The 26,388-nt window shown below is 36.8% G+C and overlaps 2 protein-coding genes across 2 annotated transcripts; both read right to left on the reverse strand.

The window, feature by feature from the left end:
• Positions 1-505: 505 nt before the first annotated feature.
• Positions 506-5,576, reverse strand: LOC110832540 (cysteine-rich hydrophobic domain-containing protein 2). Its single transcript, XM_022069631.2, has 4 exons — positions 5,293-5,576; positions 3,982-4,192; positions 1,589-1,705; positions 506-1,471 (listed from the first exon to the last, which is right to left on the reverse strand). The coding sequence occupies exons 1-4, from the start codon at positions 5,409-5,411 to the stop codon at positions 1,421-1,423; spliced, it is 498 nt and encodes a 165-aa protein (XP_021925323.2). The 5' UTR covers positions 5,412-5,576; the 3' UTR covers positions 506-1,420.
• Positions 5,577-7,509: 1,933 nt separating this feature from the next.
• On the reverse strand, positions 7,510-25,626 carry Cap-D3 (Chromosome associated protein D3). The gene is made up of 12 exons (XM_022069630.2): positions 23,073-25,626; positions 22,122-22,298; positions 21,051-21,214; positions 19,938-20,088; positions 18,444-18,683; positions 17,607-17,784; positions 14,573-14,759; positions 13,216-13,504; positions 12,421-12,592; positions 11,103-11,296; positions 10,394-10,531; positions 7,510-9,324 (listed from the first exon to the last, which is right to left on the reverse strand). The coding sequence occupies exons 1-12, from the start codon at positions 24,765-24,767 to the stop codon at positions 8,281-8,283; spliced, it is 4,629 nt and encodes a 1,542-aa protein (XP_021925322.2). The 5' UTR covers positions 24,768-25,626; the 3' UTR covers positions 7,510-8,280.
• Between the last annotated feature and the right edge of the window lie 762 nt (positions 25,627-26,388).

Raw genomic sequence — 26,388 nt, forward strand, 5'->3', positions numbered from 1 at the left:
AAATTCTGAAGGTGCGATTTTTTAAATTTTTTTGGTTTTATGCGCTTTTTGGATAATTTACAGCATTTTAGATTTTTTCATAATTCCACCATCTGATTCCTTGCGGAACTTTCAGCAGTTACTGTAATATCATGTAAATAAAGTGGTTTAACTGAAAACTTTTTGAATTGTGGATGGGACCTCCAGTCAGACTGTGCAATAGCATGTGCTCTTATCAGAGAGAAAATGAACACTGGACAATGACTCCCTCTACAGATAGTAACAGATGGCTGTCTGCTGGATTCTTGCACAACATAGTCTGGTAGAAGTTTACTGAATTTTCAGAGGTACATGCTGCCTCCATTATCGGGGCACTCATGCCATGATGATAAAGGCAGCAAATACCTCTGAAACATCAGTAAACTTCTACCAGACTACACGGCACTACAACCAGAACACAGTCTTCATATTTGCCACTGTAAGAACCTCATATCCTAACTATAAGATATTCATTGCACAAAGCACATTCAGTAAGTAACAGTAATTTATTCCATGGCTTTTTGAAAATGTTAGTGTCACTGAAGTTATGTTACTTGGCAGTAAGTCCACTTATTATTGAAAGCAATAAGAACTTAATCACTAACCATACTATTCTGATTAGTAACAGAACTAAGTCTTTACACTGGCCAGTGTTTTTACAAAATCCACAGTAAGAATTAATTAAAACAGCTAACAATGCAACTGGCTGTAACAACTAACATTCTTTGACAATTAAAGTACAGAGCATGTCAATTAAATATCACCTTTATGAAGTGCCAAGTATTTATTTTTAATTAACTTCAAATGATTAAAAACTGTCTAACCACAAAATGGTTTATGCAACATTCTTCTGGCACATACGGAAAGGAGTGTCACCCTGGGCAAGATACAGTCATCCACTCAACCTCAATTCAAAATCCTCTTGAAAATAAACATATCAGCTCCACTTCGTAACTACGAACCATTCACTAAAATTTAATCACTTGTAAATGAAGTCAAACAACCAAATTATGTTTTGTGAGTTTTCCAGTATACACAGACAGAAACACGTGTTTTAGAAAGTCAGGCTACAATAAAATATATTCCAGCTTAAAACAAAACTTCGTGTTTTGCAAAATAAAAAGATGTATTAATAACAAAGTTAAAAGCCACACTGGGGCGCTACTTTACATTAGCATGCACAATACAACATGAAGCAGTGGTGTTCTCTAAATGTAGCAATATGTATAATACTTTCGGTAGTAACATGTATGCATGCCACATCATATTAAGTCAATCTGTCACCAATATATCACAATTGCTATGCGTGCTGTGTGTGAATGGCCCACGAGCAAGACATTCACTGAGGTGCACTTTGCATTGTACAAGATGCTGTAGCAGTAGTCAGCACGTTGAGATGTGCTTAGTCAGGCCTGTAGATTGGAATCTTCGGAATGAACTCGATAAGGAGGACCTGGGAAATGCATAACAGTAACTTCGTAACAAATCAAATCTAGTTACTTCACGAACATAGCCACAGTTAAGAATGGCCACTGTATATAAAGGTACTTTAAGCAAAACTTGAACATACATATTCCATCATGGAGGAAGAGTCACACCGCTGCTTTGCAAGTCGCCAATGTAATCCCAGCGTGTGGTACAGATGACTGTTTTCCCACTCCAACAGCTTATCTATTGAGTGCTGCGTCTGTATAGCAACAATAGATATTATTAATTAAGATGGAGCCAAAACTGCATTAGACAAGACTGGTGTATCTGATTTAACAATAAACTACAGTGCATTCACTGAAAAACCAGAATGCAGTTCTGATACCCGGCAGAAATTGCATGATTTATCGCTAAGCACTAGCAGTAACCGCCAGTAAAATTATTCGCATAACGGTGCAGCTGTGTCTAACATTGTGTTATGTACTGGTTACTGTGTGTGGATGTGGTTCAATATACTGATGAACAGTGTTTTTTTCTGTATGAGTCATTATGTGAAATGTGGTTCTGCTAGAAGTGCTGGAAAAAAATTTCATTGTAAATTTCCTGCGTTCACAGATCACTAATAAAGACAGGTCAATTGGGTCACTTCTGGACAAGAAACCTGCTAAAAATGCAGTGTGCTTCCCAAAGAAAACAAGACAAAGTAGGATCTACGTTAGAACACATAAATCATAGAGATAACTAACTAACTAGATAGCTTACCTAACCCGAAGGTTCATCATCGAATTAATCAAAGCCCTGGGCCAACAAAATCCAGTCTCCTTCAACTCCTATCTCCCATAGATCACACCTGACATTATCCTCCCATCTATGTCTAGGTCTCCCCAGCGGTCTCTTCCCCTCAGGCTTCCCAACCAATACCCGGTGCACACCCCTTGTCCCATCCATGCACGCTACATGCCCCGCCCATCTCATTCTTCTCGATTGTAAAGATTTTTAAGCTCATCATTATGCAGTTTTCTCCATGCCCCATCGTCTTCTCTCTTAGGCCCAAATATCCTCCTCAACATCCTATCCTCAAACACCTGCAATCTGTGTTCCTCCCTCTGAGTGAGAGACCATGTTTCGCACCCATACAAAACAACAGGCAAAATTATTGTTTTGTATACTTTAATTTAACCAGACGGGAAGACAAAATATTTTGAACTGAGAAGTAGCAAGCATTTCCAGAATTTAGTCTCCTCCTAACTTCCTCATGAGTATCATTTTGATTTTTTATTGTTGTTACTAAATATTTTAACTTTGTAAAACTTTCAAAGGGTTTATTAGCCACCCTAAGAAATTTCTGCCTGCCTGTCTGCTGACGACGAGATACTACGACGTACTTAGTTTTTTCTGAATTTACTTCTAGCCCCACCTGTCTACTAGCCTCTAGCAAAACTTCTGCGTTCCTCTTTATTGTATTTATATCGTCCCCCAATAAATTAACATCATCAGCATATGCCAATATCTGATGTGTCCCATTCAATTACAACCCCTCCTGCCTATCTTGGACTTTCCTGGTAGCATATTCTAGCGCAAAGTTAAAGAGCAAAGGAGACAAAGCATCTCCTTGTAGATGCCTTGCACAAATGACCAGCATCACAAAAATCATCAGCAGCCAAAGCAACAAAGCTGTTTAAACTTAAGCCATAAAAGGCAACTGTAGTTCATGGTATGCAGCTATGTATTCCAGGTAGCAGGATTAATTTCTGCAACTGTTTATGTGCTCAGTTTATGACAGTAAAACTGCCCACATTTCACTTTCCTTTCTGATGAAATATGGTTCCATTTGCATGGATGTGTTTCCTCCCCAAATAATCAGTATTGCAGTTCTGTTAATCCATGTGTTCCTCTTCATGATGTAAAAGTTGGCATGTAGTGCACAATGAATGTGTGCTCGTACAGAGACATAAATTTCAGCAACTCTTATAATACGGGTAAGATAATTTCATCGGTTTTATGGAGCAATACTTTAATTGTATTGGGAAGATCTCGTAGCACTTGAAGGTGAGTCAAAAGAGTTCCTGCCGGGAACTGGAAACTGACAACTGCATCCTGATTTATCAGTGACTGCACTGTAAATAAAGTAATATAATTCATGCCACTGGTGAGCAGTGGTAGAAAGGAGTCTCTTACAGCAGGTTGTATGTGTCGTTAAATTGAAAGTACATCTAGTACTCTCCAAATGAATAATAGTTTTCGTTTCACCCAGGGTTGAACTGAGGCTTCCATGGTGGGAAACCTGCATCTTGCTTCCCAAACTATGGCATATTGATATTAAAACGGATCTCACAGAAACAGATTGCGAAGAAATGAAATGAACTGAAACAGCTGAGGATGAGGTCAGGTAACAGCCTCTGTGATTGCTGTGATGAACCGCTGGGTTGCACAGCAGCAGGGCACATCATGATCAAGACAGTAACCCTCAACTGCTCAAGGATGACCCTACAACATGAGGATGGTTAATTAATTTTCATTACAGTGTAGCCTTACCCTCTTGCTGAGACAGATGACAGGCCACAGGGAACAGCCAAGCGTGCAGCAGCAACAAACACAGCCACAGAAGAGCCACTTCACATTCACTGGTAGAGTTTTCTTAAGAACGCTGTTCACACGCATCACTGTTGCTTTGTACTCCTCGGGAGCAACACGAGAAACCAAATCATTTGGAAATTCAGCATCAAATCTATTACTAAGACCAAATCTGCCAAAAAAAAGAAAGCAATACTATGCAGTACACTAGTTCATAAAAAGCAGTAATTCCTCGTCAATGATAGGGATATTTTCCTGGTTAAACACACTGATAGTGGTTAGAGATTGCAAAGGTAGATTGTAAATAGGGGTTTAAAAAGGACAGTCCTTCAAATACATATCCAGTAAGTCAGATAATGCACACTTTTATTGCAGTGCAAACTGTCATTACTTCACTACAGTAAAAGATCTAAGTACAAATAAGGACCAAACTGCATTTCTTATCCAAAAGCCAGTAGCACTGGTGAGGTAGTGCATACTTCAGTAGATATCATTTTGATTGTTTCTTTTGTGATACGAGCAAGTGTCCTAATTTAACAATGGTGTGTTCCTTTGCATTAAAAAACACAGAATAAAACCCCTATTCCCTCTGTGTAAGTAAGCACCAAAGAATTATCCAGACCAGCTTAAAACAATGACTTTTGATTTCCCAGTACAGAACTGAAACTTCCTAATAAAAATAAAATAACAATATGGATTCTGAGATGTCATGAACTACTACTGCCTATATTAGAGCTTTAACCTTCATTACCCTTGAGGAATTCACACCTTACCTACTCTTTTTATTACTCCTATCACTAATAGCATCAATGATCGATATTTAATTAGCACTGAAACGCTTATCAGTTCTATTAATACTGCACATAAAAATCCCAGGAATAAACTCTGCCTACAAAAAACATACGTGACTACGAACACAACTCACCCTAACGTAACAAATAAGTAATAAAATAAAACATGCTAGTGGCAAACCTTGAAATACAACGAAATTTAAAAAAATTACTGACAGGTGAATACAAACAATGACGTAACTTTCAGTCACAAAGTCTACACGTTCCCTGGAACAAAGGGGACGAATTCCTCTCCACGACACACATTTATAAATCCACACATGCTCATCTACATGATAGTTGCTACAAATAACTGATACACTGCTCTCTGTTATTACCAGCCTTAGCCCCCAATTTAGTTTCAAAGTCTGCCTACACAATGTGCGAATTTCTAGATTGGTAAGCTAATTGGAATCAAAGAAATATCAAACGTTGCACTTACACAGTCATGTTGCCTGCGCCTCTAACAACAACGGGATCGGGAACCAATGTGACATATGTTTCTTCCAAAGTTCCTTCATGTTCCTCTTCTTCCTCGTAGATTGCGTCGAAATCAGCCATGATAGAACCCCTACTTTGCCTGGGAAACGCGATCAAAGAAGAAAACAAAACACAATCTGGAACGCCGTTGCCAACATCAACATAACATTCTACATCTGGAGTTCAAATGTTCGCTTCGCGTTGTTTAAATCTAAGAAGAAATTGAGTAACTTTACAAGTTCCTTTTTGAAAAATGCCTTCTAGTAATAGTCTGAAAATGCACTTTGTCCCTATCATTGATGACGTGTTATAAAATAACAGAAGTCTACATACTTTGCAAGAACTTGGTGCGGCATAGAATTGAATTAGTTTACATTCCATAGATCCTTCGTGGGCCTAAGCCAAGTATATAGAACATGACATAGCACAAATACGATACAAATTTCTGATATAAATTACATATTTATGACAGTAAGTTACAGCCACTACAGTACTACAGCAGAAATAATTACGAAGATGGCTATCTTCTGGGTTGTTGCGCCGTGTATGCTGGTAGATATTTACAGACGTTCCAGAGGTCCTTGCTGCCTCCAGTAAACTTTTACTAGAATACACGGCGCAACAATCCAGAAGACAAACATCTTCTGACTCACCGCCGTGAAAACCTCAAATCATACACAGAAATAATTACACAAAAATGCATCACCACTATTGCTTACATCTGTTTATAATAGCTTAGAATTGTTGAGGTAAATTCTTCTATGGAGTAGGAGTGTGATATGAGGTATTCTTTTAGTGCTGGCTGGAACTATATAGAGATTCAGGCTTTTTATAATGGGGGGAAAGTTTACCGAATAACATAATTCCAGTACAGAAAGCTCTTTTTATATTTATTGAGAATAGTATTTGGTTATATCTGTACCTTGTACTTATATTGTGGATATCTGAGTTTGTTTGAAATTTTTCTACATTGTCCACTACAAATGATGATAATGAGTAAGAATTCATTGGGTAGTGGAAGAATATTAAATCTCTTAAAATGTTCCATACATGAGACTGCTTTTAGTACCTCCCATTATTCTTAAGATTTTATTTTTAATGTAAAATGCTTTTTTTTTTGCTGTCTACAGAGTTTCACCAGAAAATAATTCCAAATGACTTGATCAAATGGAAACCAGCAAAATAGACTAATTTTAAACTTTCTATTTTTATGAGTAATGTGAATCCTCACAAAAAATGCTACACAACACTCAACATAATTTTGGAATAATGTATTGACTATGTGTTTTCCAATGTAAGTTACTGTCAATTTGTAGGCCAAGAAACTTAGTTCTTTCTACCTCTAATTGTTTTTGTATTTATTGTAATAAAATATTTCATTAAATGTTTTGTCAAAATTAAATGAGTTTATTGGCTTTAATTCATTTGTTCAAGCTAGCAAATATACCATTCATGCAAATTTTGGAAGTCAATTTCTGATAGACCTCTACCGGACTATACGACACTACAACCCAGAATAAACAGAACTTAAAACAGACTTCAAGCAAAAGATCACAGGAATATGTTTACATTTCTTCCAATACTACACTGAAACAATTAAATTTCCTTGGTTTTCTTTCTGGCACAAAAAGCAAAGGTAGAAGCTTACTCCTTTTACCACGAAATGAATGTACCAAATCAGATTTTGGAAACAATTTTACAAAAACAAACATACTGGAATAATGGATTCTGCACTTACCAAGAGAATAATACTCACTACCATTCTGTGAATTTTCTAAAACAAAACAGAAATATTCCTATAAAAATTCCAAACACTACAAAAAAAAAATGGCATGTCTTATATAATTTTTGTAACTTTGAGTTTTAATTTTGAATTAGGGTTCTGTGTGTTTATTCTCAGGCCCAAAGGATTCCTTCGATAAAAATGTTTTTGAAAACAGTGATCTAGGACATGAAGAGATCTGAAGAATAAAATTCCAAACTCAAAACTAAAACAAAGTAATCCAAAATTTTACATGCCTTTTCTCATGCAAAATATTATCCCAGGTTCTGGAAGACCCAAATACTTTACATAATCCCCAGCCTTGAGTCACTATAATAAACAGAATGAAGTTCATCACTGAGCTGAAATTACAAATAACACCTTCTGTCTTCATTAAGCTGTTAATAATTGCTCCTGTAGATTTTTGTAATTTATTGTAAATAAATCATATTAAAAACAATTCAGGAATAAGTTACATTTTAAAATCTATCATTTAGTGATGCTGTACAAAAAGGAAAACCATTAAATGAGACCAGAAATTATGTCCAATAGTTCTGGCATGGCATTCATATATTACTAGCATCCAAATCAATTGTTACAAATAGTACATGTACTTATATTCTATGTGGTTTCATGGTAACAGAACAATGACAGAAATATACTAACTAGAATCTCTATATGTAGTAACATTTCTCTCTCACACATACAATGTCCAAATATTTGGATATCCTGAATTATATTTTGTGGACACTGAACTGTGGATAAATGAATGCAGTAATACATAGCATAACAGAACATCAGCAGTTGGTATATGGTAGCTGAAAACATCACGTACACTGCAGTAGGTTTTGTGCATGCACAGCCTCAGTTCTCTTATTCTTTCATATTTTATGATACTTTAAAATGTTTTAATTAAAAGTAAAATGATCTCAGAAGATAAATGAATATACAACAAATAAATAAGAAAATGACACCTATCAGAGAAAGGGCTCACAGAAGCACAGAGGTGAAAGATGGACACCAAATCCCTTGTTCACATAGAAAACATCCTTGACTAGGAAGCAGCAAATCGAGTCCAGATGTCACATCTTCACTACAGAAGTGTACTGCATGTACAAAGTACTTGGTGTTCAAGTTCCATCTCTGTGGTTTTGCGGGCTCTTGCTCTGATAAGTGAGCTTTCCTTTCTCATCTGTTTTCCTGCGGTCTAAAGCACAGAGTTTCATTGTGACCAGCACAAATATTAGATAAGAATGTTGTAGTATTTATCTCACCAGGAGTTTTGACATCTCCTCTTGTCTTTGGGGTAATATTACCTGTACTTGTACTTGGGGTTTCAGAATCCACACCCTGCTTATTTACATTCTGGCGTAAATTTCTTTTAACATGCATATTCAGATTCTTCAAACCTTCCTGAAAAACCCCTCTCATCTCATCTTTCTTTCCCGTCTCTGTCATCTCATCATTCTCCACCTCCCTCATCTCATTATCCAAATCCAAAGATTCTACGATCTCATTTGTTTCTGCTAAAGTTTCCCCCATCTCATTTTCCACTTCTGAAGTTTCTCTCATACCAAATTCTCCTTCCATAGCCTCCTTGTTTTTAATTCCTCCTATAGACTCTCCAAGTTCAAATTCTTTCTCAATAGTCTCCCTCAATCTACATTCTGCAACTACAGCCTCCCTTTCTTCAACGGCTTCTCCTGCAATCTTTCTCGTCCCCAATTCTACATCTACATTCTCCCTACCTTCAATTCTTTCTTCCACAGTGTCCCTAGTCCCATAATCTTCTTCCATCAAAGTCTCATCCATACCAAACTCAAGTTCTGTGGCTTCATCATCAGTATCTTCACTTGTACCTTCTTGTTTTGGTTCTCGAATAAAATCCTCACTGTCTACACCTGACTGACTACTTTTTCTGTTATGACCACGCCTCTGCTGGGCCAGGTTCCTGATGTGCTGTAACTTGGCACGTGCATATTGCACAACTACCTTGTCTCCACCAGCTCTGTAACACCTGCTGATTTCAGGACCAAGACTCGCCCATACCCATGGAGAGAAGCTCTGAAGCAAAGCACTAGTTCTGGAAGGAATATGCTCCAAAATCATGGATGAAACATTTTCTTGCCTTCTTTGCATATTTTCACACTGCTTTTCTTTTTTTCCCAGTTCTCCAATGTCATGTAAGATTTCTATTGCCATCTGTCCATCTTCTGCAAAAATTTGTTTAACCTGAAGCAATACAAAGGCATAAATACTGACAAGAAATGAAAATAAATTTTCAAGAAAAAGTAAAATTATGAAATATCAGAGATAGGAAGTTACATAACGACAGAGGTTACATGTAATAGGATATATGTGTAATTATATATCACAGATGCTAGCCTCAGTAAGCCATACTGACTCTCTTGACCACCATATGCTGAAAATATTTAATAGTCATGAGTAAAGAAAAGTTTACCAGCTTCATAAACTTTTCTTGAAGGCAACCCATAATGTAATGAAAGCAAAGCACTTCTGCTTGATACATAAATGGAGGTCTGTGCTCAACTGTAAACCCAAATTATATGCTCCTAGAAGTACTTCATATCACCACAGCCTGTAAGTCTTTTCTGAGTCAGAGTGTTTTGTACTCCAACGTCAAGGCTTCCCACATCATTACAAGATATAAGATTCTTCTACCCTAAGAGCTATGCGGGAGTGTGAAATTTCAGAATTGTTTTATTTACCAACTATTTTATTAAAATAATGCATTTATGGAGTCTAAACACTTAAATGCCCTACCCTACCCTCATCTGCACAGCAAGGCTCTTTTAAAAGCACTAAACTGCAAAAGCAATACTAAGGCGACCTATACAAACTGAAAAGGAGAGAGGATAGAGCAGAATTACCAGCAGGTGGATATATTAAGTCAGTTTACTACAGACATACAATGTAATTAAGAAAGAATATCACATCAATAAATTCAGTCTTGTTTAATGTTTATTTCTTAAAACATGGGATGCACAACTTATTCGATGGTGCAAAACATTCAAGAAAATATAGTATATTATGATGCTACCAAGAAAAATATTATTCATGATATGATACAAAGAAACCTAAAATGCCTTCTCCACACTTACTTTTTTCAGAAACATGATCAGAATGTATTGAAATCACAAACATTAACTTCTACACTGCCTTTCCTAAGAAGTGTACAAATGTTAAAACAAATAAAAAAACACAAGAAACCAATGTTCATACCCAACAGATGCCTTCAAATCTTAACCCATCATTAATTTTATATTAAAGGAGAGCTTACCTCATTCTTGTACTCCTTCATCATGTCCCTCACATACAGCATGAGATGGGGCAAGAGACGTGAGTTCTTTTCCTGGAGAACTGCCTTGAGATGAATGATGACTGGTACAACATTCTCAATCATGTTGTTCTTCACACACTGTAGCACATGCAAGCAAAGTAGGAAATGTTAACTGCAAACTATAATAAATCTTAAATATTTTCAGAAAAAACATTATTTTGATAAGAAAACTACAACAAAGACAACCTCAAGATGGCTGTCTTCTGGGATGTTGCAGCGTACAGTCTGGTAGAAGTTTACTGACAATCACTTATCACCCTGATGATGGAGGCAGCAAGGCCCTCTGAAACGTTGGTAAACTTCTAGCAGACTACATGGCGTAACAACCCAGAAGACAGCCATCTTCAGACTCACCGCCATGTGAACCTCAAATCCTACAAAGACAGTCTCTATGAATAAACTGTCAGTAATGAATATATATACCCTTAACAGATTGATGGTAAGAACAGTGTGATGATTAGAATATTCAAGGTTTCAAATATAATTATATATTACAAGTTTTGTGACACTAAATCACATCCTAGCACAGTGTGTGTGCGCAACTCATACACAGGTAATCTACCCTAAGAGTGTGAGCTATAGGATGCTAATCTTACATCCTGAAAATATGCACAATCTAGTCAAAAGCAGAAACAAGGTTCATACCAACCTCTGCAATTGCTTTATTTCTAGCCTTCACCAAGATATTTGTTACTTTATCTATGTTGTCAGCTGCAGGGTCATCTTCACATTCCTGATAGACTGCACTCAGATGGATCTGCTTGCTATTTAGTATGTGTATAGCATCCAAGACCACATTCTCACCATCTTCATTCAGGCTTACCTGTCCCTCTGAAACAGCCTCTGCAGGTAAAACATTCTATGGCAATCAGCAAATTCTATAAGTCAGTTAAAGAAATTCTTAAAAAATAAGCTACGAAATTTGGGGACAACAATAACAAATTACATATACAAAGAAACTACAAATAAATTATATTTCGGGAATGCTTGTTACCATTCAGTTTGGAATTTTTTTTGTCTCCTACCTAAAAATGTAAAGGTAACATGCAAAACTATAAATTTAGCTGTCATTTTGTGAGAGCTGATATCTCTCCCAAACAGAAAACCATGTTGAGAGTGCATGACAACAAGGTGTTGAGGACAACACTTTAATTAAATTCTAAAGGGTTTTGATGACGGTAGTTTACACTTAAAATTATTCATTCAGGACTTTTTCCATCGTCTGTTCTTTAAAACCACAACGTTTCGGAGACAGAACCAGCCTCCGAAACATGGTGGTTTTAAAGAACAGGCGACGGAAAAAGTCCTGACAATGAATAATTTTAAGTACAATACTTTAACTTAACAGAGAGGCAGTAACAGATGGTTTGGGAAAATTCTGTAATGAGGAACTTCGTAATTTCTACTCTTGTCCAAACATTATTATGGTGATCAAATCAAGGAGGATAAGCTGTGTTGAGCATGAGGCATGCATGGGACAGATGAGAAAGCAAACAAAATTTTAGTCAGAAAATCAGAGAAGAAAATACCACTTGGGAGAACAAGGTGTAGGATGTATGGACAATACGACAACAAATATTAACAAAACAGGTGGAATTCTATATCCAGGAAGACCAGAGAAAATGTGTAAAAGCTTTCAACAAGTATAAAGCATGTCTACAGAAAAGCAGCAAATCCACATGGTAGCTGAACAGAACAAAGCAAATGAAAACTTTGAAGCAAGCCCTCAAAATATGTCTACAGATATTCCAGAGCACATTCTCCAAGAAACTCTTGGAAAGTCGCTACCATCAGGGTGGTCAACTGCTATAAATAATTAGGCATTGTGTTACAGACAAGTTGGAAAAGTTTTCACCAGGCATTTGAAACTGACAGTGTTGGCTGCAGAATGAGCTGTGAAGTCACAATATTTTAAATCAGGAACTGACATTGTACATCTCAAATGCCAGCACAGTGTTCACACTTACCAAGCACTTTCATCACAAGGTTGTTTCTAGTCAGCATACGATGTTCATCGTCCATGTTATCCAACATAAACCCATAAAGCAGCTTCCTGCTCTCCCTCAACTCGTCTCCTTTCATTAGAAAATTCATCTGTTCTTCTCTTGACAATGAACATTTGCCATACACTTCATGATCCTTGCAACAGTAAAAAATATTGACTTTTAACATATAGCACTTTTATATTATATATGTTCTAATAATAATCCGTGGCGTAACAGCCCTCTGAGAGCCAAAGCTGACTAGCTGGCTGTTGGCCTCACGTTCACATGCCTAAGCAGAGGTGAACGATCATCCAACCAGATATAGGGTAACGTGTGGTCAGCACGACGAACCCCCAGCCATTGCTAGTTTTCATGACCGGATTACGCTACCCATTCTAGCTCCAAAATTTCCTCATGATGCTGGGTTGGCACCGGTCCCATACACCGGTCGAAAATCTCATGAGAAAATATATGTTCTACGACTACTTAATATTTATTACCTGCCATGTATTGGTGGCAATTGAAAATAACTTTCATTCTGGAATTTAAGAAAAACATTCTAACATGAATAAACTTGCCATGATATTCAAGTCAATATTTATCTGGTGAATGAAACCAATTAATTCAATTCACATCAAAATACTCAATGCAACATTATATACTATCACAGTCAATACAGCAGCAGTATATTAAAATAATGTCCTACTCCTCTTGATGTGGCAATGAATTAATAAACCAAATGAACAGTCAATTAATAAATATGATGCATACACTTACTTGATAACCATTATAGTGAAACACAGCATCAATGAAGTGTTCATACATTATGTTCTCGTTTCTTGCCACAAGGCAGTCTCGCAGGAAATTGGTAGTAAATTCAACCACATTCTCATCAGTGTCACACAGCATGCTTAAGAGATGGAAAAACAGTGCACCACGAAACTTGATGTAGTTGCCCTGCAGGAGCTCCACAAGGCATCTCAATGCGGTAAATCGTACCTCTGCAGTCACATCCTTTAGATATAACCACAGGCTCGGCAGATAAGGTTCCATCATAGATCCATACCTGTCACATCACAAAACAAGAATTCAAGAAAGTTATATGTGACACAACTTTCCTTTAGAAAGTTTAACCTGTATAAAACGTTGAGCATGACCTATGGATTTCTTCAAACTGCTATGTGCTCAGGGATCAGTATAGCCAAAAGACCATAAATGGATATGAGAGAGGAAAAACTCAGGATGCAGACTCTAAAACATAATTACATATTTGGTACTATTTTATGGAAGTTCCTTCAATGTCTGTTTCATGTACTGTGACACCAGTTCAACATTCTTAGACTCACATGTCTTATGTTAACCCTTTCAGTATCAGTCTTCAAACATCCTATGTATTCTCTAACTGACATTGAATTTTTATCTTGATGGAAATTATGTGAGTTTGAATTATTCAAGAATAAATTATGAAGTGTTTCCCATCACAAATGGAAAAACATTGTAATCTCAATCTCCTAAGGGCAGTTGCATGTCGAAATACAAAATGGTGGATATCAAACACGGTAATTTGGTCTAATAAATACTGGAATTTTATACACAGTTTCTGTCACTGTGAATCTAATCAAATTTCTTTAAGATTAATTTCAATATTACCTTCACATATATGCTAGGATTTCTTAACATGTCTCTTCTCTACGGATATTCTGACCAAGTTCTTACTCCAACCACACATCACCCAACATCCTTCTTTGACAACCAAATTATATCTGATACAGAGTAAAATTTATGATGCTCTTCACTATGCAGTTTTATCCAGCATTCTCTCTCTTAGATTCAAATATTCTCCTCAATACCCTGTTCTCAAACATTTTTAGGATAAGAGACCACATTCATGCCCATACAAAGAAATATCTAAAATGATTTGTTTGTACATCTAAATCTTTACATTTATAGATACTAGTGAGGAAGGCAAAAGGTTCCGAACTAAATGGTAACACACACACACACTCCAAATTCAATTTGCTTTCAGTTCCTCTTCAAATGTAATTTTGATTTGTTATTGTCACTGCTCTGCTGTATTTTTAAGTACTTACTAGTTATCTTATTATATAATTCATGTCTGCTAACTGCGACTCACCGTACACACAGATCTCTAAGCACAAATATGATATTCATTATTGTGGACATATCTTGTGAGAATTTAAGCAGCTTCACAAGTGGTCTTGCTGCCTGCTTTGCCCACGTCTGGTTCAGCACACACAATTTTCCCACAGTGACAACTGCAAGAGCTTTGGCAACTGGATCTACAGTTATGTTCCTCAAACCTGTATAAATACATGATGTCCTGTAATTGCATGTTAAAAATATATAGCATTATTCTATGCCGAAAATAAACGCGTATGATGCCTAAGCGGCTTAGTTGTTAAGACAACTGGTCTCACCCCTATCAACATACTTGATGCTTCATCTTAAGTACCTAAATTAAGCATCAAACATAAGACTTCTTATTTGAACAAATTAGAAAGCAGGATCTGATGTCAAAAACCAGTCAGAGAATGTCTTACTGCAATCAATAACAGCAGGATTTGATGCCAGTTACTACATGTGACTACTTTTGTGCTCAGAACTAATACTGCCAAAACTACCAGAATAAAGATAAATTACAAACCATGTTGAGCAACACCTACACAGTAGCATGAGGAGTGTCAGTGTTTATAGAACCAATTACTTATCCATACCACATACAACAACATAGGCCTTGAGGTTCTCACAACAGTGAGTATGAAGGCAGGGTGATGACAGAGGCAGCAAGGATCTCTGAAATGTCGGTAAACTCGTACCAGACCACATGTGGCTACAACCCAGAAGACAGTCATTTTCACACGTAACAAGCGCAGGACTTGCGACCATTTGATCTACTGAAGCATCTAGCATTTACCCAGTGGCTTGTAACATGAAAAGAAGGTAATCCAAACTTAATTTCAAGGATTCTTTCCATGAATAAATCTTGTCTCACCAGGCATGGAATTGTGAATTGTCAGAATTGCCAGACAGTCAGAGGAAAACACTCATTCAATAAGACGTACATTTTCAGCATCAGTTTTCAACAAATGTCTGGTGTGGTACTGCAGATGAACTTTGGTCCACAGCTCTTACATACTACCACTGTATTTGATAACAAGCTCTACACACTATCTTGGAGAGTATACCACTTGCAACCAGAAGAGTATATCATTTTTGCATGATGGAGGTGCCTCCACAGTTTACTAATGCTACAGGAAATCCACATCTCAGAATCATTGGGGAGGATGTAATGATCCAGTACAGTGGCTACCTTGCTCACAGATCCTAATCCTTTGGATTTAGACCTATGGGGCACATTCAAAATTAAAGTTTATCACACAAAGGTGAACACATGGAAAGTGCCATGGGATCACGTATAGCATGACAAGGTACACTTTACAAGAAAACAACTACTTCAAAATTTTTCAGAACTATGTGGTTCACTATCTTTAATGTAATATTTATTTTCTTAGCAGGTAATAAGAATGTATAAAAATACATATTTCATAGGTCAAAGTGCAACCTGCAGCTCAAATTCTAACTTTTATGACAGACATTATACCAACTTACATATAAAATTTTACTAATGTCAGAATTTAAAAATTGAAACATATTTTCAAATAAAAAAATTATAAGATTGTACTCACACAATCGGCTATGAAACACATGGAAACACACGTTTAATCGTTAGAAGGTGACTTGCACTGCATCTAATTCCACCCCCCCTTTTTTGTGTAGCTTTAACTATGTAACTGGTAACTGCTAACCTTAAATATGAATCCAAGTGGTCATCTGTGGGGCAGGCATATTCACAGAGATAGAAATGCTAAGTAGTTGGCCACTAGAACTAGTATATAGCACAGCATTCTACATTATTAGCTTAAAAACATATTAGGTCCTCCTAGACTCCCATGTGTTGGTGGCCTAACCAAAGTCAGTTTGCATTCCACCAGAACATCTCAGCCCTCACGTATAGTATGCAGTATGAGAAACATGTCAGATATACTGAAGAGCTTATAACCTGAAATAGCTGCAGCATGATGAAGCTTGCAGTCAAACAGTTAATGTACTTGTGACTACTCTCCATTAAATAAAGTGTTTTTGTTACAATCATACTTGTTTCCTCTTTCTTTATGACAGACTGTATGAACTAAAACCATTTCATATCTCGATAACCAAGTCCTTTAGGACCCATATACATTATTGCTTTCTTGTTCAGTTCTGAGAACAGAACAGTGCTATATACTTTCTGACAATACATTTACTGGACATTCTATATATAATTATATCTGATACCCCATGCAGTTCTGATTTTTTGCTAAGAAAAAACACAGTTCGGTACCTATATGTCTGTGTGTCTGCAACATTTATATCTCTTTCTATGAAGAATTTATCTCGAACAGCTATATGAATTGAATTTAAAACTTGCCATCTTCTAGTTGAGACTCAGCTTTCCAATATCTGTGTCCACCTAGAGTCCCTATCAGAATTAAAACCATTTCAATTTCTCTAGTTGCATTATCTAAGATTATCTGTCAGAAAAATTTATAATTTTGCTAGTATTTCTTCTTTTCTTTTACGGTCAAATGGTTGTAGAAACATACACTCAAACATTATTCTCAACCTTCTTGTGGTATAAGATCATTCAACAGATGAGGTTTTGAAGACCAAGCCACAGGAAAAGACAATTACAACGTAACCTCAATAAAACAAGAGGGTTAATTTCCTTAAAGAGCACTGATAAACTGATCTTTGTAATGGTGAAGTGCAGTGTTTTCTTTGAAGCAAAGACTGGATTCTTAAATATTATACAAGCTTCAGCTTTGAAGAGTTAAGACACTGAACACACCATTATGTGGTTCATGACATGAATTTCTGATCACATTATTTTGTCCAGATGTTAAATCTTGCAAAGCAAGAAAATGCAAACCTGGAGATGAGTCACATTATTTTATGGTTGATTTCTGCCAGAACAATACACCACAAACTTGTGAAAATCAAAGGGAAAAAAATGTTAAAATGTTTGTGATATTTCCATATTTTTATGGTTTAAGAAAAAAATTACTCCTTTAAAGAAATGTTGTACATGAGCAGAAATTTGTTCTTACCATTTGCTTCTGATCTGCAAAGGAAGTGCTGAAGTAGCTGAAATGTTTTCTCACTGACTCGTCTTGGGTTATGCATTGCAGCTTCTCCTATAGTGTGCAGATGGCAAAGAAACTGATCTCTGTCACATTTCTTTGTGGAATCAGACTGAAATGTATCCTCTAGGTACATCTGAGACCTCTGAAAAATTAATATTTCTTGCTGGTGTGTATTTCGCCATTAAACTTCAATGCATAACAAGAGTGAGAAATGTACTTCAATTGTGTTACTTTTTCAATGTTTCATTACTGTTATGGAATTATTCAAATTTCAGTGAAAAATAGTAGTTAACAATTAAATTAAATACAGATGTTGCTTGAGGAAAGTCCATTTTTATTAACATTAAATTTAATCTAAGAATACAGTATATTCCGGTTAATTTGGCCTTTGATTAATCGGGGCAGCTGGAACAAATCTTAAAGAACAAACCTTTTTAACTCTTTATGTAGAACTTTGCATAATTGGGGCAGCTGCTGGGCCAAATTGTTCCAGTCCTGATGTGTCCCAATTAACCAGAATCCACTGTGTGTGTATCCCCCTACAAATCAACCTATTTTTCTCATTATCTGACCTAGTCTTATGTATATTTCATGCACCAACTTCTCATGAATAACTTTTGAGAAGTTACATAATTAAATTTACTCATAATGTAAAATAAAACCTAATGTACCAATACAGCCTCAAACTTAGATATTTTGAGCACAAATCTCTAAACTGAAATTTAGTTTATATATAACAGTTTTGGAATAAATAACAAGAGATGCATTCTCTTTTGAAAGGGACAATATACCGCATCTCACCTGCAAGAGCTCACCAGTCCATGACTTAACTTTCTTCTTTGCTTCTTTCTTTGACTCTGCCAAATAATGTGTAAGCGCAACAGAAATCTGCACATTCAGACGGATCAGTTCCCTCTGTACACTGAAGTTACACAGACTATTTATCAGCTCATTCAGCAAATCCCTCTGCACACGATGAGGAAGATAACCACAACAGGACAGCAACACTTCCAGGACTATTACCAGCAAGGACACTGATGCCTGGTATACAGAAGTCACTTTAAATTGTAAATATGATAATTTTTAAATTACACATAAAATCACAGACATTGGCATTCGTTATGGCTACAAGGACTTTATAGTGTCAAGGTCAATCACAGAGATGGTAAAAAAAATCAGATCAATCAGATTGATCTGTATCCAGCATGCACGCCACTTTGGATTTGGATTACTACTCACAACTACCACCTTCTTAATGACTAGGTCTAGACACTACTCTAGCAATGATATGATTTATAAAAATTTGATTCTGGATCTAAAATTCAAATAAAGGAAATACAGAAAAATATTTTTCCTTCCGAAGAGTTAGAGCCAGGATAGCTCAGTCAGTATAGTGACTGGCTATGGACTGGACGACCAGGGTTCGATCCCCTCTAGCCTCTGTGTCCAGACTGGCTCTGAGGCCCACCCAGCCTCCTATCCAATGGGTACCAGGATCCTTTCCCGGAAGGTAAAGTGTAGCCGAGACATGACACTGACCACTCAACCCCATCTAGTGCAGAGGATAAGAATGAGTAGGAGCTATACCTCCTCTCCCCCCAAGCGTATAGTGGGATAGCTTTATTTCTTACTTCCAAAGAGTTAAGTGATGCCTTAGTCACTATATTTAATTTAAAATATCAATTATACCAACACACAACACAGACTTTTGAGTGAGAATGATGTTTAATTTCTGCACAACTTTACCTGTTCACAGTACTCCTTGTAAGCCACACATCTTAATACTATTAAGTCCATGAAAAATCTTTACCACTCTTTCAGGACTCCTCTTATTTCTGATCATAAAATGTAGATTCACTGAAGATTTCTGTCTTCTGTGTTGTTGCGCTGTGTAGTCTGGTCGATGTTAACCAACGTTTCAGAGGTCATACTGCCTCCGTCATCAGGGCGATGAATATGCACCTATAAAATAGCCCCACACACCCTATTGGCATATTCATCGTCCTGACGATGGATGCAGTATGACCTCTGAAACGTTGGTTAACATCGACCAGACTACACGGCGCAACAACCCAGAAATCTTCATAGTCACCGCTGTGAAAACCTCAAATTTTATATACTGTATATTCACTGTTTCACAGATTAAAGACATCATTATTTAACCACCATAATTTCTATTGTTACACTTCCAATATATACATAAATTAAGAAATGAGACTAAACTGTTATATTTTCTGATCTCAGCCTCAAATTTTCTCAAGAGACGCACATAACCAATTTTTTGTCCGTACTTACCTCACTTGATACAACAGTTTGTCGATAATACTCTATAGCAAACATTGGATTCTTGAAATCCATTTGTGTAGACAAGCAGTAAAGAACAATCCATGCTGGAATGTTGTTTTCAGTACCCACATGAGTGCATAAATCTTTTACCAAACCATTTCTATAAAAATCACACACAAAAAAGAAGAAAGGTAATTTCAATAGGCAAGTATAACTGTGACTGACTTTAGTAACAGAATTATTCTTAGTGTTAAAACAATTATAACAATGAAGCTTTAAAAAGTTCTGGACAAAACTAGTGAGTTTAATTTCTTTCAATTCTTTCACCTGCATAGACAAGCTATAACAAATTTTAACTACACAACCTAGTTACCTACTATTGTCCATAATTCCTCCTCGTATAGATTTACATTACAAGCAATGTTCTGAACATATTCTTACATATGCATGTTGTGCAATAATTGTAATTTTCAGCACACAAAAATACTACACAATTTTTTTTTTGTAGGAATTTTTATGATCTTCAGACCAATTTTCACATGCCAATGTGCAACAGTTCCATTAGTATCACTAAAATAAAATGCTGTTATTTTCAATTCTACTTTAAAAAAAGGAATATTATAAAAGGCGCATTTGGAATACCAAGAGAGGGGAGGACAGGCCCTAGAGAAAGGGTTGTGAGAATAAGGAACGAGTGGTCAGACTCCGGACAGAGTTGCAAAGTGAGCTTTGGTCATAACACTGAATGTTTGGCTTCTACAAAGGAGCTGGTTATCACAACACAAAATTTCTGGGCTCTTCAATAAATGGCATTGCCATCAATCTCGATGTGGCAACCATGCTGGTACTGTCAATGGAAGGTGGAGTGTGTACCTACCTATACAAGCCTTAGTTCATATCCAAGTAATGTACTCTCATAAAAGACGAACTCAGAATTGTTGTATTACTGATTCATGTAATGCCCTTTCCTAAGTTTTCTTGTGCTAATACGTCTGACATGCTGCACCTGTACAGTAGTTTGATCTTATGTTGTGTTAATTTCCAATGCCAATTAAAGTAGACTGCTGTACTCTTTATCTTTGCTCCCATATAAACTTATTTTCTATTACAACACATACTTACCTAATTTCCTTTTGCTTCACCCACACCTCACAAGCCTTCATGAAGCAGAATTGAAGATCAAAGTGCACAATATTAGCCAGCAGCGTCCACGGTAAGACATACCATATGTCATCCTGCTGCTGGCTGTACTTTGTCAAGTTATCCACAATCAACAGCCTCATAACCTGGAAACATTGTTTCTACAGTATTATACTTTCACTATGATTATGATGGTGGATCACTCATTACCATGAAATTACACTTTCTCACGGTGCAGATGAAGGAAACACTCTCCAGATATGGAGGATACCCACAAATATATTAAATAAGCTGCTGAACACAGGTGATAAGGTGTGAACATCCAGCTTTGCATCAAATGTCACAGCCAAGTGGTTAGCACACCTGCTTCATAGTTGATACCTCAACCCAGAGATTCTTTGTCATTTCTCTTAAATCCACCAAGTAAACATCAGCATAGTACCTTAAATATGGCTGACTGCTTCCTTCCGTTATCTTTCAATCATTCATTCATTTATTCATAAATCATAGCATCATTTGACACTTTATAATCTGAGCTACCAAATGCACAATTCAAAAATTAATTAATTAATAAACTGATCACCATTTTGCACTATCCAGCATACAATAATGTTGCCCTCGGTGGACTAGTGGTTAGCGTGCTTGCCACTGGACCCCAGGGTTTGCAGGTTCAAACCCGGCCAAGGTCGATGGATTTTTAAAGGTGATAAAAATCCAAAGCACGACTTCATTCGGAGGGGAAGTAAAGCCAAAGGTCCCATGTCGTAGATTTATGGCATGTAAAAGAACCTTACGAGCATGATACAAGATATTTCGTCAGCAAAACTTCAGCAGCCATTTCTCACCCAAACCTCCTGATTCACTGCAAGATGGCAGCCGAATCAGGTTTGAGTATAAACTGTGTAGAGTTACTACACTCACTAACATCAGAATGTGCATTGGGCATTGCCAGACACGGAAATATAATACAGCATACAATAAGAGGAAATATGTTAGTAAAAGCAGTCACAAAAAAGCCAGACAAACATTTTCTATCCCGAAGTACGTACTTACCTTTAGGACACACTCCTGAATTTTGCCTTCTTGATCCAAGACAAGAGGTACAACACATTTTGCCCAAATTTTAGCAAGTTCTTTATCATCAGGATATTGCTGCAGCAAGTCAGAAAGGATATGGACCATCTCCTTGCGAACTGAAACTGCAGGATCTCGGCAACTAGTCCCCAACATCTATAATGAGTTAATTTATATTGACTGTCCCATTAATTCCTCCAAACAACTATAATACTGAGTTTCTTAAGGACTCACTTATTAGGACTAACAAATTAGTAGAAGAAACTCAACTCCCTTGGAAATATGAAAATATGGCACACCTAAAAAAAGATGGGTAACTTGTACAGTATAAGCAAAGACAGTAAGCAGGTTTGGGAAGACTGTAAATCTATAATTAAAGAAAATTAAGAAGTGAAATTATCCATAACAAACATGCCCAAACACCTCTGCATGCAGGAGCACGTGCGTGCACACACATGTACAAGCATATGAGCAAGTGTGCGCATACACACACACATATGCATGCATGTTTACACATACACTGGTCCAGCCACATGAGCTAATGGTAGGCAGGTATATTCAAAGAACCTTCAGAGTATCCAGCCACACCAGAATTCAGATGATGGAGTAAAAAGACTGTTCCTAAATCATTTTATTTTCACCAATTGATGTGGCTCATGGCCCAACATTTTAATTAGTTTTGATGCCATGAAACCTTCAAGTCATATAAACTGTTGACATAAAAGTTATGTAAAATATCCACTAACCTGTCCTTCCATAAGATCCTCAAAAGAGGTATGCACACTGATCAGAATACTGCAAAGACATACTTCAGCTGTCAAAGTCATTAAAATATCAATTATCTTAAATCTGTATACCATTATCCAGAAGAGGATTAACAAAAATCTTACAATTTATGAAGGTTTATGATACCTCTCAAATGAAACTGACCTTCAGAATGCTCACTGTTAGCCAGCTTCTCTTCAATTTCACGATGCCTTCCAAAACCTGCAACGCTGCCTTCCTCACATTAACTTTATGATCACATGCTAGGTTTTTAAATTCGTCAATTATCACTTTTGCATCTGGAAGTGGATTCATGTCACTTTTCCTTTTTAATGCTGCAATTATCTGTTTGTAATTCAGGAATCCTTTCTCATTTTCATTGTCTTGCTGATTCAGTACAAATATCTCATTCATTAAACTGCACACCGTCATGTTATCAGTTTTCATACACTGTACAAGAAGTGACAATGCTTTTGCCCTGACAATTCCCGATGAATCACGACATCGAGCAAATATCACGGCCAACATGAACCTATGTAAGGTATCACCAATCCTGGCACTAAATGCCAAACCTGGACTGTTGTCAGCACTGCTATTATCCTGTGAATCATAACCCAAAGCAATGCTGGCATAAGAAGGGATGTGTGGTTCTTCATATAAAAGCTGCGCAATCACTTCCACTGCAAGAAGTCTATATGATGCTTTATCACTATGAGCACAATCTAACAACCATCTCACAAGCTCTGTGTATTGTTTGTAGGATAAAATTTTCATTATGTCAACTATAGTTTCTTTTCCTTTTTGACGAATTTCTGCTTTTTCACCAATTCTTGTAAACACATGATGGATTAATATTGTTACACCTCTATGTGTTACCTCCTTCAAAGTAAAATGCAGGTACTTGATAAAATGCACAGCATGTTCTCTTAGTGTGCACTGTTCACGAAATGACAAATCATGATCAGCTAAAAGCACACTGGGGAGAAGGTATTTCATAACAATAATGACAATATCTTCTACATCGCCATGCTGCGAAGAACACAACAACTTCAGGCATTCATATGCACTGCATGAGAGAGTTGACAAACATACATCAACATCTGATCTGTTCACTACATTTGTCATTAAGTTGGATGAATTCACTTCCAATCTTGTTGTTTCAGCAAGTCTTTCAATGATGTCTTCCAGTAACTCTTGCTGTGTTTCCAAAGAGAACTTTGTTACAAATAACTGCAATGCCTGCATTACCACACTAAGTTCATTTGCTAGATTAGCTATTTCTTGTACACTCAACTGTATTTTACTCATGCCATTTGTAAACATTTCTTCTCTTGTTGTATCTACACCATGATTGATTGATGTTTTCTTTCGTTTGGAAGTAGCCAGAATTCCTAATTTTAAAACGTTTACTGATTTTAAGCACAAGCAAGGATGAAATGCATGGTAAACTCTGCTTCCAGAAACTGTCAGAAGTTTCAAATACAAGGTAGCTGCTTTCAGAGAAAGGATCCTTGAAACTTCATCACATTTGTTTCGCTCACCATCTCTAATGAAACTCCACAAAACAGACAACAGGGCCTTGCAAAGCAATTTCAAATCAGTAAGCTGCTTCCAACTTTTATCCTGGAATTCTTCAGTGTCCACGGTATCTGTATTCACCACAAGCTGATCGCTGGCTTGCCAGCTATCAACTGCTGCAATAATATCATTAATAACTTCTATGTAATCTCTGTTACAGTTCTTCTTATACACATCTGGCAATTTTGCATCACCCATAAACTCCTGGGTCCACACGGACTCTATGTAATCACAATCCAATGTGTCTAACTTCAGGTCCTTCACTGCTTCAATAACATCCATTTTTATAAAAGTAAATTGAAATTTCTAACGAACTCTTTTATGAAAGAGACATGCCCAAATGCACATACAGTTAAAAGGACCGACTGTCTTAGACCAAAACATGTAATCCTTGTTTTGCGTTTGCAATAATCACTTTATGAACTGCTTAACAGTGAATTCCACCACGAACCACATTTTCTTCCTATCTATAAAAAAATACGACAAATGGCTTTCCTAACCGTGGTATACTATATTTACAAAACAATATCAACCAATCACAGAAATTAATTCAAATTTAGCTACGTAGGTGCGAAGGCTGAAAATGTCCAAAAAGCAACATTCTTCGTAGCTCATAGTGACAGACGACAAATCTCAATGTGTTTTATGGGTTGTAATGCCGTGTTGTCATGCATATCGAAGCAATCCGCAGCAGACGATCCGTTGCCCGCCTGTACATTCACACCAAAGCAATCAAATTGCTAGGTTGTTCTAACGTATATAGATAACCTACATGTATCGCACTTCAAACTAAGCATTTCCAATGAAAGACACAACCTCGGATTCATATAACCAAAACAAGCGAGCACAGACTCACGATAAAATTGAACCGATGAATTCATAGTTTATCCAACCGAATCCTCCACAGAAGCTTACGGTGGAATTTCTTGTTTATACCACGCTTACGATCACAGATTATAGGCCATTGCATCTCGGAATGGGTATTGTAATAGGGATAAAATACGAAATGATTTCTGTTCAGCCAACGCAATGTGGGAAAGAGACAGTGAGACGTAAGAACTCGATCGAATTCTAGTCCAAGTAAGGATCGTCAGAGGCAAATCAATAAAAATTCCTCTTCTTCTTCAACGCACATTCAGCTCCTCGGACGATTGGAATGGAGCGCCCATGGAGGGAGATGAAAATTGTACAATTTTGGTTGGCAAGACTGAAGGAAAACGAACACTGGGAAGACCAGGACGTATGTGGGAGGTTAATATTAAAATAAATCTAAGAAAATCAATGTGGGTGTATATTGGATTCAAATGGCAGAGAATAGGGACTGGTGGCTGGTAAACTGTCGGCTTCTCAAAGACTATGCTATATTACTGTCAGTAAAGAGCGTTCCCTGCTAGAGAATGTCAGTTATTCAAACTGCTAGATGTTTGGCAGGACTCCTTTAAAGGAAGTTTAGTCTGTTGCAAGAACAAAATCAATAAAATAAAAACTAACAATTAGTACACATCACATTTGAATAATTAACTTTTGTGTTTACTTGTGATTTATTTAATTATGTCAGTAGCTCATCCTATGAAGCATCAAATAATAGGATGATCATTTTGAAAAGGAACTGGAAAGAATATGGAACAAAACAACTGGCATTTGTCTGAATGAACTGAGGGATATTGTGATATATGGGCCAAGATTTGAATGTAGGACCTCATGAATATGAAGCCATGGTTTTAACCATGTTGATTAACCAATAATACAGTATTGACAGTGACACAAGGAATATGGGTGCAATATAGTACTCCTTTGGCCAACACCTAAGACGAGCGGTATAAATACTCATGTTGGGAGTAATGTAAAGATCATTATTGGACAGGACATTCTTGTTAGTGCTGCAGAAGCCAAAGAAGCTTGC

The sequence above is a fragment of the Zootermopsis nevadensis genome, unplaced genomic scaffold (genome assembly GCF_977971745.1).
Source record: "Zootermopsis nevadensis isolate Lab colony 2312 unplaced genomic scaffold, Znev_1.0 Znev_ptg000007l, whole genome shotgun sequence".
Classification (NCBI taxonomy): domain Eukaryota; kingdom Metazoa; phylum Arthropoda; class Insecta; order Blattodea; family Termopsidae; genus Zootermopsis; species Zootermopsis nevadensis.

Excerpts from the sequence above, each read along its gene's own strand:
- LOC110832540 (XM_022069631.2), bottom strand. The coding sequence starts at position 5,411 with ATGGCTGATTTCGACGCAATCTACGAGGAAGAAGAGGAACATGAAGGA. Across the intron at positions 4,193-5,292 it reads GGCGCAGGCAACATGACTGT|ATTTGGTCTTAGTAATAGAT; the intron begins GTAAGTGCAACG and ends TTTTTTTGGCAG. Across the intron at positions 1,472-1,588 it reads CTTCCTCCATGATGGAATAT|GTCCTCCTTATCGAGTTCAT; the intron begins GTATGTTCAAGT and ends TGCATTTCCCAG.
- Cap-D3 (XM_022069630.2), bottom strand. The coding sequence starts at position 24,767 with ATGGATGTTATTGAAGCAGTGAAGGACCTGAAGTTAGACACATTGGAT. Across the intron at positions 22,299-23,072 it reads TAACAGTGAGCATTCTGAAG|ATGTTGGGGACTAGTTGCCG; the intron begins GTCAGTTTCATT and ends AACTCATTATAG. Across the intron at positions 14,760-17,606 it reads TTGCAGATCAGAAGCAAATG|GTTTGAGGAACATAACTGTA; the intron begins GTAAGAACAAAT and ends GTATTTATACAG.